Below are 12719 nucleotides of genomic sequence, written 5' to 3' on the forward strand. Positions count from 1 at the left end.
GCCCAAACTTTAGAGCTCCCCCACAAGTGTCCCCATTTTGGAAACTATACCCCTCAAGGATTTTATTAAGGTGTATAGTGAAAATTTTGAACCCAGAGGTACGGCACAGAATTTGTTTACATTAGGTCATCATATTGAATAAGTTGTCATTATTCTTGAGCGCAAGTGCTCGCTACTTGAGTTTGCATCGGGTACTCAGGTATGCACCATGTACAGCGTGTGCTCGAGTGACATGCTCGAGTCCCTGCTCCGCATGTTTCACGGTTATTAGACACCCAAAAAAAAACATGCGGGGATCGCTCGTGCATGGCAGGCAATCCCCGTAAAGTTTTATTGGCCGCGAAGCATATGGGGCAGAGACTCGAGCATGTCACTCAAATACCCACGATACTCAATGCATACCAGAGCACCCGATGCAAACTCAAGTAGCGAGCACTTGCGCTCAACACTAGTCGCCATATCGTCATCTTTTTTTCTTACTTTTGAAAAAAATCCCAACCCCAGCCCTAACCCTAGCACAACCCTAACAATAGCACAACCCTAGCCCTAGCACAACCCTAGCCCCAGCACAACCCTAGCCCCAGCACAACCCTAGCCCCAAACCCAGCCCTAACCCTAGCCCAATCCTAACCCAAGAGTTTATTTTTGACGCCGTTCCTTGTGCGGTATAAGTGATTAGACGACTTTATTCTTCAGGTCGGTGTGATTACAGCAATGCCAGAATCATATGGGGTTTTTATGACTGACAGCTGTCACACACTAAAAGACGCATTTTTTGTAAAATCTAGTTTTTGCATCGCCATATTTTGAGAGCTATAATTTTTCCAGATTTTGGCAGACAGTCATGTGATGGTTCGTTTTTTGCGGGATGACTTGACGTTGTTATTGGTGCCATTTTCAGGCACGTGACATTTTTTGATCGCTTTCTATTCCGATTTTTGGGAGGCAGAATAAACAAAAACCAACAATTCAGGAATTGTTTTTTTTTTTTTATTCTGTTCTGCGTGTGGTAAAATTGATGAGGTAGCTTTATTCTTCGGGTCAGTACGTTTACAGCGGTACCACATTTGTATCATTTTTCTATGTTTTGGCGCTTATACACAATAAAAGCTATTTTATAGAAAAAAATATTTTTTATAACTTTTTTATTTTTCGGCTGATTGAGCTGTATGGCGGCTTGTTTTTTGCGGGACGAGATGACGTTTTCAGCGGTACCATTTTTATTTATATGCGTCTTTTTGATCGCGTGTTATTCCACTTTTTGTTTGGCGGTATGGTGATAAAGCATTGTTTTTTGCTTCGTTTTTTTTTTTTTTTTTTTTACCGTATTCACTGAAGGGGTTAACTAGTGGGACAGTTTTATAGGTCAGGTTGTTCCGGACGCGACGATACCAAATATGTGTACTTTTATTGTTTTTTTTTATAATAATATTTATTGATGGGTACATTATATTTTTATTTTGGGTGGATTATTTTTTTTATTTTTTTTTTATATTTTTGCAATTTTTTTTTCCACTTTCAGACAGTTTATACACTTTATTACTTTGTCCCACTCTGGGACTTTCACTTTTTTTTCTCTGATCGCCTGCATGGCACAGGAATGCAGCACCATCCCTATGCCATGCAGGCTATCAGTGGTGCACAGTGTGAAGATTGTTTTGAGATGCACTGCGCATGTCCAAACAATCTTCCTGCTGTCTGGTGACCCGGATGTTGTCATGACGACATCGGGTCATCATGGCAACACCCGGGAAGCCTTTGCAGACTGCGCTGGAAGCCGGAAGAGGAGGTGAGTATCGGCGATCACCTCCCCTTGCCCCCGCAATGCCGCGATCGACTTCGATCACAGCATCGCAGGGGTTAATGTGCTGGGAGCGGTGCAGGACCGCTCCCTGCACATAGTACCGGGTGTCAGCTGTGACAATCAGCTGACACCCGGCGGCGATCGCGCCCGCACAGCCTGTGTGCGCGCGCGATCGCCATGACGTACTAATACGGGTCTGGCTCTTAAGTCCCAGGGCACAGACGCGTATTAGTACGTCAGATGTTGTTAAGGGGTTAACAGAATTGGGGGACATTACCCCAATACCAGTGTCAGCAGCAGACTCCCTCCACTATAACACGGTATCATGACCACATTTTTGGGTTAAATATTTTTTTTCCTATTTTCCCCCTCTAAAACCTAGGTGAGTCTTGTACGGTATTTATTTTTCTGTTAATTGTAATGCTACTCTAGATATCTCACACACTGAACAGAATGTTATTGTTTTAAGGTATGTCTCCAGAGATCCCCAAACAGGAATTTGGCATGTGCAAGAAAAGTTTTGGGAATTTTTCTTTTTTTTTTCTTCAGTAGACGGGAGAAAAAATTGCGAACATGATTATATCAAGACTGAATGAATATGCCAGTGACCTCAAAGATTGCAGAGGCCAGTAATAAGATAATGGAGCAAACAGGTCTAGTAAGATTAAAGGTGTAAGGGCCAAAGTTCTAGAGAAATTCCCCAAAGCACTCTTTTGTCCTTGTGCTTCCCATTTTGTAAAGCCCGTGAGTGTTCATGCTGCTCCAAGCTGCCCTGAAATGAAGACTTTTTTTGGAAGCTGTAAGGTGGCTGACACATAGTTGATGGGAGGTATCACAGAGGTGGCTGTCGTCTGTGATGTGAACCTGGAGTAATGCTCTAGTACACGTAGTACTAAGGGGTTTGTTAGGGCATCTGGGCCAGGTTTATGGGCAGCCAGAGAGCTTGGTGGGATTGGCTGCCCACATACCCCACCCCTGGGTGTGGTTCACATTGTAAAATGGGCCTGTTTTTCTCACATATGGTCTGTATGTGTGGATGTTGCTACACCTCCAGTGGGAATACCTGCATGTACAGACAGCTGTCTCAAACCGAGCAGGAAAACCCGCAGCTAAATGGACTTATTATATCCTGTGTTTTGTACCTTTATCTCTGAAAAGGGCAGCATTTAAGTTTTCCTGTGGTGTGGTGTATGTGGAGTGGAACAAACCAGCCAGACTTGGAAATTGTAACGGTTCCTGTGAAACCTCATTCCGCACCCGAGTAGCAATGTCACAAAGCGAAAACCGTTTTCAAATTCTGTTTAGCAACAGCCCTGAGAGATGGAGCACCTTGTCTGATGTAGTGGAAGGTCTTTGCATGGTCTAAGTGACACCGGGTGGAGTCCAAGAATAGAAGCTATATGTCCCATTGCTCATAAGCTGCCAAGCATTTTGAAGGCTCTTGATAACGTTGTTTGGTTTGCTTTCTTACTGACGCTATAATTTTGAAGTTTACATAACTGACCAAAGGATTTAACTAAATGACTCTTATAAAAAATAGATTTATTTGGCGAAGTGTTTAGTGGGAATGTGTTATGAAGCTTTTATGTTAAGGGCATTGATCACTCTCTGGTTATTGTTAACCAATGTGTTTGTGAGATGATTAAAAGGCACTTAGTGCCGAAATTCAAGAAAGGCTATTAGTAAGTGCCTTATTATAATCTCAAACACATTTATCAACAATAACCAGAAAATAGCCAATCATTTTAATCATAGTTTAAAGTTTTGGAAGAATCTGATCGAGATTTTGCCTAGAAGGATTCAGGCAGTGTTGAAAGCCAAAGGGTGGATTTACAAAATACTAACAAAATAATAAAAATTAAAATTTAGAATTTTAGAAGCAAAAAACAGTAACAATGCAGTGACATGACAAGAATCTGCATAATTAACAATATGCTAAAAAGTTGCAAGTCAAATTAATGTATGAGAACCAAGGTGATTGTCCATAAAATGATTGTAGTCTCACATTTGAAGTAGTTGTGGATGGTGAGATATGGAGCCTGAAATACAAATGTCCATAGCTTCAATGCCTTCATCTTGCAGGAACTGCTGACACACTCCAGCCACATGAGGTCTGGCATTGTCCTGCATTAGGAGGAACCCAGGGCCAACCTCACCAGCATATGGTCTCACAAGGGGTCTGAGGATCTCATCTCGGTACCTAATGGCAGTCAGGCTACCTCTGGCGAGCACATGGAGGGCTGTGCGGCCCTCCAAAGAAATGCCACCCCACACCATTACTGACCCACTGCCAAACCGGTCATGCTGAAGGATGTTGCAGGCAGCAGATCGCTCTCCACAGCATCTCCAGGCTCTGTCACGTCTGTCACATGTGCTCAATTTGAACCTGCTTTCATCTGTGAAGAGCACAGCTGATCGGCGAGGGTGCCGGGTGTCGCACTCCCACCAGCAAAACGCGTCCGGCGGGTGTGGGGAGGACGCAGCCTTTTCCACCACCTCTGATTCACTGTCCAACGCAGGCAGAGTTACCTTTGTCACTATTTTTAGATCAACCTAATTGAGTTGAGGTGAATATCAGTGGATTTTTAGCCCTGGGAGATTGTGGGGACAGCAGATGGGATCATTATAGTGCTGCACTTGCACATAAATTCTATGGTATTCCCATTTATTTCCTCCTTGCATTTAATCTATTCATTCACTTTTGAGCTTCTGAACTTCTATGACATTGTGCTGCGTGACCAGTCCCTTTAGTGTGACCAGCCCCTTTTGTGTGACCAGCCCCTTTTGTGTGACCAGCCCCTTTAGTGTGACCAGCCCCTTCAGTGTGACCAGCCCCTTTAGTGTGACCAGCCCCTTTAGTGTGACCAACCCCTTTTGTGCGACCAGCCCCTTTTGTGTGACCAGCCCCTTTAGCGTGACCAGCCCCTTTAGCGTGACCAGCCCCTTTAGTGTGACCAGCCCCTTTTGTGCGACCAGCCCCTTTAGTGTGACCAGCCCCTTTTGTTTCTTGGAGGTTTTTTCACCCTGACTTTTTAACTGTTTATGTATTTTAGAATAACATTTCTTAATTTTAAATATATATTTGTTGGAATCTCTTCCCATCTGGTGGTCATATGCCACTTTCTTTTGGGAGTGTCTGCTTTCGTTGATTGAAGGGTCTTGTTGTATTTTATTCACTTTTTACATGTAGCTGCCTGGTCACTTCTTATTGAACTGTAACTAGGGCTTATTTATTGAGTAGAGCTTATATTTTAGGCAGGTTATAGTGATGCCAGGTGCCCTGAGGAAGCCATAGCTGGGGGCCGCGCTGCACCGTGTCCTCCCCACCCTTACTCACATTAGTGGGCAGCAGGCTGCTCTTATGGGCCTAGCTCTAATGGATGTGACCTATGACCCCGATGGCCCTTGGAATCTTTATCTGATGGTCGCAGTTTTCTGATCAGGCACCGCTATAACAAGGACATTTCTAATTCCGCGAGCACGGGGAGAAAACTTTTCTCATTGCTTTTCTATCACTATCCGCCTCCTCCAGCTGCACAGAGTTCAGACATTAATATATTGTTTTAGACACTGAAAAAGTCTCCATTGTACAGAATGCAGAGGAATGACCTCCCCGGAATAGAGCAAGCTCTCCTATCAGGCCTCGGGTGCAGAACCCCGGGTGTACAGTATGGAGGCTGCCGGCAGCTCGTCACCTGTGAGGACATTGCTATCAGGCCGCCATGGACGAGGAGGGACAGCGGAGCACAGGACCGAGCGCCACGTGATCCGGCCACAACGTCACTTTCTCCCCGGAAGTGCCTCTTGCAGTGAACAGCCGGTGTCTGACGTCATCAGGATGCGCCGTACGTTCTGAGAACACTCGGTGCAGTATGTCGCCGCCGTTGTTCAGCCTCCCAGAGGCGCGGAGTAAACTAACGGTAGGTCTCACGGGGATTTATTCGCCGTCTAGTCGTGACCGGACTGTCCACAGTGTAACACCGGCCATGTCCTTCTGTTACCAGAGCGCGACCAGGGAAGCCGTGAGCAGCAAGAACATCAAACCCCTCCTGACCGTGTGCAGCCAAGTGCCGGGGAGGTGAGGGCGGGATCACCGGGGGCCTCACACTGTGTATACTGTGTGTGATATATATATATGTACTGTATGTGTGTATATATATATATATATATATATATATATATATATATATCTCTCTCTATCATGTGTGTGCATATAGTGTAAGCATGTGTGTACATGTGATATATATAATGTATGTGTATAGATGTGTGCAATGGATATGTGTGTATTTGTATACATGTAGTGTGTGTATATATAATGTGTGCATCTATACGTGGTAGATGTGTTTATAGCTGTGTGTGTATAGAGAGAATATATATAAATTATGTGTGTGTGTGTAATGTACAATGTGATGTTTTATAGTGAAAATGAGAAGAAGCCGACCCTGGACCAAGTCTTCAGAGTTGTCCTGGAGGAGGAAATTGTAAGTGATCTGCTGGAGCCGGTGATCAGTTCTGCAGCTTTCTGCTTTGTTTCAGTTCCTTAAACCTCTTTAAGATCCCTGCTTGCTGCTAGTGAATGGGAACATGCAGGGCTAATCTTTTGCATTGTTGAGAGTTTGCTACAGTAATATCCAGTCTAAACAATCTTGTGCAGATATAGGCGAAATATGATGCCCCACAAGCTGCTTTCTTTTCAGAAGGTTTTCTATACTGGATACAATTGTGTCATTTTCATGTGTGACCTTCCTGGTCTGATTGGGTTTTTAGCATTTGAATCATGACTGTAACTCCTGGGGCAGCGAGCGCACGGGGTGCGGGCGGGAATCACTCTGGATGTTGTGCATTATCCATCATGTGGTCAGTATGGTGTGTATTATTCCTGATATCACTGCATTACCATCATGTGTTCACTATGTGTATTACGTCTGTGCTGTGGTATGGTATCATGCTGTGTATTATCCCTGTTCCGTGAGATCAGTATTTGTATGATTCCTGTTCTGTGACATCACTGAGCACTCATCCCTGTACATTGGGGAAACCAAAATATTTATCCACCTTTCTTGATGTACATTTGCTGCCGAGGGTGGTCATGTGAAGTAGAGTCATAGATTTGCTTATCTGTACATATTTCTGATCACTTTTATTGACTATTAATTGAAGAAGTTAAAGCACACATTATATAAAATAATTGGCTTCTGAAAATAAAACAGAAAATCCATAGAAACAGATCCTCCTCAGTAGTTTTGACTCTGCAGAGCGGCTGACAGTCATAGATTGGAGACCTGCTTAAATAGAAATGAAGATTTACACCAGTAAGTGCCCTGGAGATGTGCTCCTATCTGATGAAGCTGGTTCCTGGTTGGCTGCTACAGACGTCACTAAGAAGGGGAAGGATTGGGGGTCGCTTCCTGCAGAGGGCACTTCAGCACTACGGACCACCTCTGGAGCACCTGTGGGGCTGTGTTGTGTGCTGAAATAGAAGTCTTCATAGTGCTGTTAGAATGCAGCACACATTCGGATAGTACTTTGTCTTTGTGATGAAATTTCTACCTCCGCGTACAGACATCCTGGTGTTTATAGACTGCCACCAATTTGTGCATGTGGGCTTGGTAGGGGAGAGTGCTGCAGCTCAAGATTTAGACTACCTTACATTTACCATAGCTAAAAAATGAATGTCCCCAGAGCTCGGCCTGGTCTGGTAGTTTTTCCATCATCGGACTTTGGGATATTATAAGGATCCAATAGATCAGCTTTCAAGTTTCCCTGTTTCTTCTGTATTTTATGTAACTGGTACCCTCTTTTATTTAAATGCAGATAAATCAAGCTTCATGTGACAACTGTCTTGCTATTATTTCACTTTCCATCAATGGAGTTGCAGAAGGTAAAACGAATAACAACTAAATATTATAGGAAAATGTAAAATAATGTGTAGCTGTGATACTGTTGTATTAGGATTGGATACAGTTCTGCATTAGGGGGGATCAGACTGAGCTGAACTGCCAAGCTAATAAAACAAAAGTGTGCATGTCATTGTAAATACAGATCAATATGCCTTGGAAAATAAATATTCTATATACACATTTCTTCATTTTTGATGAGATGGCAACTAACTGTACTCAAAAAATACAAAACACGCCATTATTATTTATAAAAAAAAAAAAAAGAATAGGGAAATAATGAAGAATGCAATAGAATAGTTTCCCTTTTATATAGTACACTAGATGGTGGCCCGATTCAAACGCATCGGGTATTCTAGAATATGTATGCGTTACACCGGGCGGGCGCAATCAGCAGAGCAGTGTTTAAATTTGGCGCCAATATCGCTGATTGGTCGCGGCCGGCGACCAATCAGCGATATTGGCGCCGAATTTAAACACCGCTGTGCTGATTGGCGCAGAGCGGTGTTTAGACTTGGCGCCAATTTAGCTGATTGGTCGCTGCCGACGGCAGCGACCAATCAGCGTCGTATTAGTGTGGGCCCGGGAGCAGGACTGCTTGTGCGGGTACTTCCGCTGCGAGCAGCTGGGAGATGACCGGCTGCTCGCAGCAGAAGCATCCCGACCTGCGGGGCCGCTGCTCCCCGGTCCTCCCTTCACACTTACCGTCAGGAGATCAGCGGTCCTAGCCGCTGATCTCCCGACGGTAGCCGCATGGAGGTCAGCGGTGCCGCCGGCCGCTGACCTCCGTGCGGCAGATGAGCCTTTAACGGCCGCCATCTTTTTTCTGAAATCCCGCGTCGCTGATTCGCCGCAGCCGGACCAATCAGCGACGCGGGATTTCCTGGACAGAAGGACAGACTGACAGGATAAGTCGATTATATATATTAGATTGTTATAGTTCTCAGCTCTTGTTTTCGTATTCAGATTTCATTGTTGTATTTATGGTTTTGACTTATCTAAAATTAATTTGTTGTCGCCTTCCAAAAATGTTGTAAAAGCAGTAATTCAAAGACTGATAATCCAATTCAGTTGATTCCTTGAAGAAGCCACATTCCGGCTATACTCCGGAGTACTGTTGTCCACACTGGGACATCCCTTGTTTGTTTTTCCAGATGTGATATTTATTACACTACTTCCTAACATTTTATTTATGTCTCCCCTTTTCTACTTTGCCATTAATCGATTGTCATATAAACAAAGAACATTTTAATCAATAGGATCTGGTAATAATAAGTTTCACAATTGGATGTGTTAAAAAAATATTTCTGTGCTGAGATAATCTTATAAATGTGCCCCTGCTGTGTACTGTGTAATGGCTGTGTCTGACCGTGTATGGAACATAGTCTGATCATACCACAGCTCCTGGGCAGGAAAGTGAGGAAAAGTCATTTAGGCTATGTGCACACGAAGCATTTTTGATGTGTTTTCGCAGTGGTTTTCCCGCTGCGAAAACGCTTGTAATAGGTCTGCTAGCTGTAGCAATGGTAATCATGATGTGCTGTGCACATGATGCGGAAACTTTCGCTCAGGATTACCATCGCTGAAAAAAACGCAGCATGGCCATTGTTTGGGCGTTTCCGCCGCAAATTCGCACCCATTGACTTGCATTGAACCGCAGCAAACCCGCAGGTATAATATCTATACCTGCGAATTTGCTGCATTTCATTTAAAGCCAATGGGCGCGAATTTGCGCCGGAAATGCGCCACGGGAGGTATCTGGGTTGGGAGAGGAGGACTACTACACCTCTCATCCGACTCCCGCTCCCGCAGCATGGCTGAGAGGAACAATTGTCTGCTCTGCCCAGCCCGCGATAAAAAAAAATAAATAAAAGTCATACTCACCTGTCTCTGCCCAAAGGTGTCATCCTTCAGAAGAATGTTCCCATGATAGTGAGCTCACCGGGGCTCATCAGCTGATCTTCAGCTGATGAACCCCAGTGACCTCCTGCAGCATTCATGGACTCATGGTGATCGTGGACTGCGTCGTTGACGGCGGATAGGTGAGGGATATGGTTGTTTTGTTGTTTTTTTTACTTTTTTTTCAGAAGATCGAGGGATTCGGGGACTGAGAGGGTAATAAAAAATAAAATTGTAGAACCGTGTGATTTTTATTTTGTTAAAATACTTTATTGTGGCCATTTCTTTTATTGAAAAAGCGACCTCCAGTTTACTACGCGGTTAGTAATGGGGGCGTTTTATAGACACCCTCCATTACTAACCTGGGCTTCACGTCAGCTGCCAATACAAGGCTGACGTGAACCCCAACTCCATTACTCCACTCGACACCGCTACAGGGCAGTGGGAAGAACGGAGGCTAAGCGCCAAATTTGGCGCATCTTATGGATGCGCCATTTCTGGGACTGCTGAGGTCTGATATTAATAGCCGCGGAGGGTGCTAGTATCCATGGCCCCTTCCCTGGCTATTAATATTATCCCTCAGCTGTCTGTTTAGCCTTTGCTGGTTAGATTTTCTAGGGGGACCCTACATCAATATTTTTCTGGGGTCCCCCTGTAATCTAGCCAGTAAAGGCTAAACAAACAGCTGTGGGCTGATATTAACATCCAGGTAACATTTTTGGGTAATGACAGTCCCAGCGGTCGGCTTTCCCTCTGCTGGTTAAAAAAATGACGCAGGAGCCCACGATCCGGACGTAGCAGCGCTTTGGACGCATATCTTTCTGCTTCCAAAATGTTACATTCTATTGGACGCAGGTAAATCCACATGTGTTCACTAAACCATGCGGATTTACCGCAATCAATACATTCTAGTGGTCAAATTTCTGTTGCGGAGACTAGCAACTCTGCAAGAGAATTTGACATGCTGCGGTCCTGAAAGACGCGCTGCGTGTCAGTGTCTGTGGGTGATTCGCAGCCTCTGATAAACACATAGTGGACAGGGGATTTCTAGAGATCCCATTCACTATTCTATAACATCTGGACACTGCAGGTTTGACGCTGTATAAACACACAGCGTCACACCTGCAGCGGCTCCTGACCGTGGCCATGTACCCAAACTCACCCGCAGCATGTCAATTTCTGTAGCGGACACGCTAATCTCCGCTGCAGATTTTGACCGTTTGAAGTGTCATTATATGCGGTGGATTCACATTTACCGACAACAAAAGTGCGGCATTAGAACACCACGTTTTGGACACAACAAAAATTCGCTGCGGCCAAAGCGCTGCTGAGTGCTGATCATGGGGACATAGCGGCTAACGAACCAGCTGTGAACTGTTAATTTAGCCAGGGACCATGTTTGCAAATGGCACCTTCCCAGGCTAAAAATACCAGCTCATAGCAGCCGCATAAATTACATGAATAGAAATGCTAATGAAGATTGGGTGAATGGGATTAGCTGACCCCTAGCTCTTTTGTTTGGTGATGACAAGGTGTCAATCAGACCTTTTCATGACCAAACCTAATTAAACAGTTAAATAAACACACAGAGCAAAAACTTTATTTGAAATGCAACAGACACATTCTTTAATCATTTAAATTATATACTCACCCCAGTTCTGATGGTAATCCAAGGTTTAAAGCAATGTCCCACCAAATAACTTTATTTAGCTCCAAAAAGCATTCATTGATGTGCAAAACTGCACGTTCTTTCCTGCCAAAGAGATGCAGAAATTTCCTGAGTGTTTCTGCTTCAAATCCTGATCATGCACACATAGCCTTATGATAAGTGAGAATACCGACCAAACAGTAGAGGCTCACAGCTGCTATTTTATGAGTGACACATTTCCCTGCCTGTTTTATCAGAAAAGTGACTGCATCTCTGAGCTCATCATAAATTAAGTCAGTGACGTAGGTACTACATTGGCTCAGTTTAAATGTCACTAACTTGATATATAACTAAATGGAGAATGAGCCTGCACCACCTTCTAAACGCATAATAACCGCACCTGAATCTTAACGGCAAATACACGTCGTATAAACTTGCGGTGCCAGCTTTAAAATGCAGAAATAATAGTCCAATAGAGAGGAGATGATGAAAAGCCGCACTCACCGTTTACGTAAAAATAAGAGTCCTTTATTTCATATTCGGATAAAATGAATGGAAAGCAGCAAGTGTGGGGAGGAGGTGATCCACCTCCTCCCTACACTCCCTGCTTTCCATTCATTTTATCCGAATATGAAATAAAGGACTCTTATTTTTACTTAAACGGTGAGTGCAGCTTTTCATCACTAACTTGATATATGATGAGCTCACAGGATTAGAAATGCAGTAGAAACATTCACTCCTGTGATAACACACTTAGGGAAATGTGTTACCTCAGAAAATAGCAATTGTGAGCCCCTGCTGTTTCATCTGTATACTCTTTTTATAGTGATTTGTGCTTCCTCCTGCAGTCAGAAGCTGTATGTGCCTATCATGAACTGGAGCAGCTCTGCATGTTCGGACACAGCCGTTACACAGTACATAGCAGGAACAGATTATCTTGGCAAAGGAATATTTTTTTTTTAACACATCCTAGTTTGAAACTTATTGTTATTCCAAGATCTGTTAATCAAAATGTATTTTTGTAAATTTATGAATATAGCCGTTTTAACAGCTAATTTCTGTACATTAGGTATCTGCACAGCTACCACACCATTTGTACTACTAGGAGATGTCCTCGATTGCCTTCCTCTGGATCATTGTGATAAAATATTCACATTTGTGGAGCGAAATGTTGGAACCTGGAAATCTGTAAGTTTATTCCCATTGTACTTTATTACATAAGTAAATCTGCCGGTAATAGTGCTAGATAGTTATTTGATTACTTATACAAATGCAAATTATACACCGGTTCTCCTGGAATAGAAAAAAAAATAAAGGTAATGTCATCATAAGTAAATTCCTAAAAACCTTTTTAATTAGCATATTGTTCTCGTTTTGTTTACAATGTTAGTAAGATGGGTATGTGTAGTTGGAATATCCTCTGCTGTGAAATGGAGGTTATCTATACCACATACTGCTGGCTCACTGCAAC

General features: G+C 43.6%; 1 protein-coding gene across 1 annotated transcript in view; it reads left to right on the plus strand.

The window, feature by feature from the left end:
• The first annotated feature begins 5573 nt into the window (after window positions 1-5573).
• THOC1 (THO complex subunit 1) overlaps window positions 5574-12719 on the plus strand; it is a 30482-nt gene continuing 23336 nt past the window's right edge. The window contains exons 1-5 of the mRNA XM_073679132.1: window positions 5574-5724; window positions 5809-5882; window positions 6225-6285; window positions 7619-7685; window positions 12318-12436. Coding sequence (XP_073535233.1) covers window positions 5677-5724; window positions 5809-5882; window positions 6225-6285; window positions 7619-7685; window positions 12318-12436 — 369 coding nt within the window. The 5' untranslated portion in view covers window positions 5574-5676. The remainder of the gene's footprint in view (window positions 5725-5808; window positions 5883-6224; window positions 6286-7618; window positions 7686-12317; window positions 12437-12719) is intronic.

This window comes from Phyllobates terribilis, unplaced genomic scaffold (assembly GCF_046119375.1).
Source record: "Phyllobates terribilis strain yellow unplaced genomic scaffold, ASM4611937v1 Scaffold_4__5_contigs__length_816908805, whole genome shotgun sequence".
Taxonomy (NCBI): Eukaryota; Metazoa; Chordata; class Amphibia; order Anura; family Dendrobatidae; genus Phyllobates; species Phyllobates terribilis.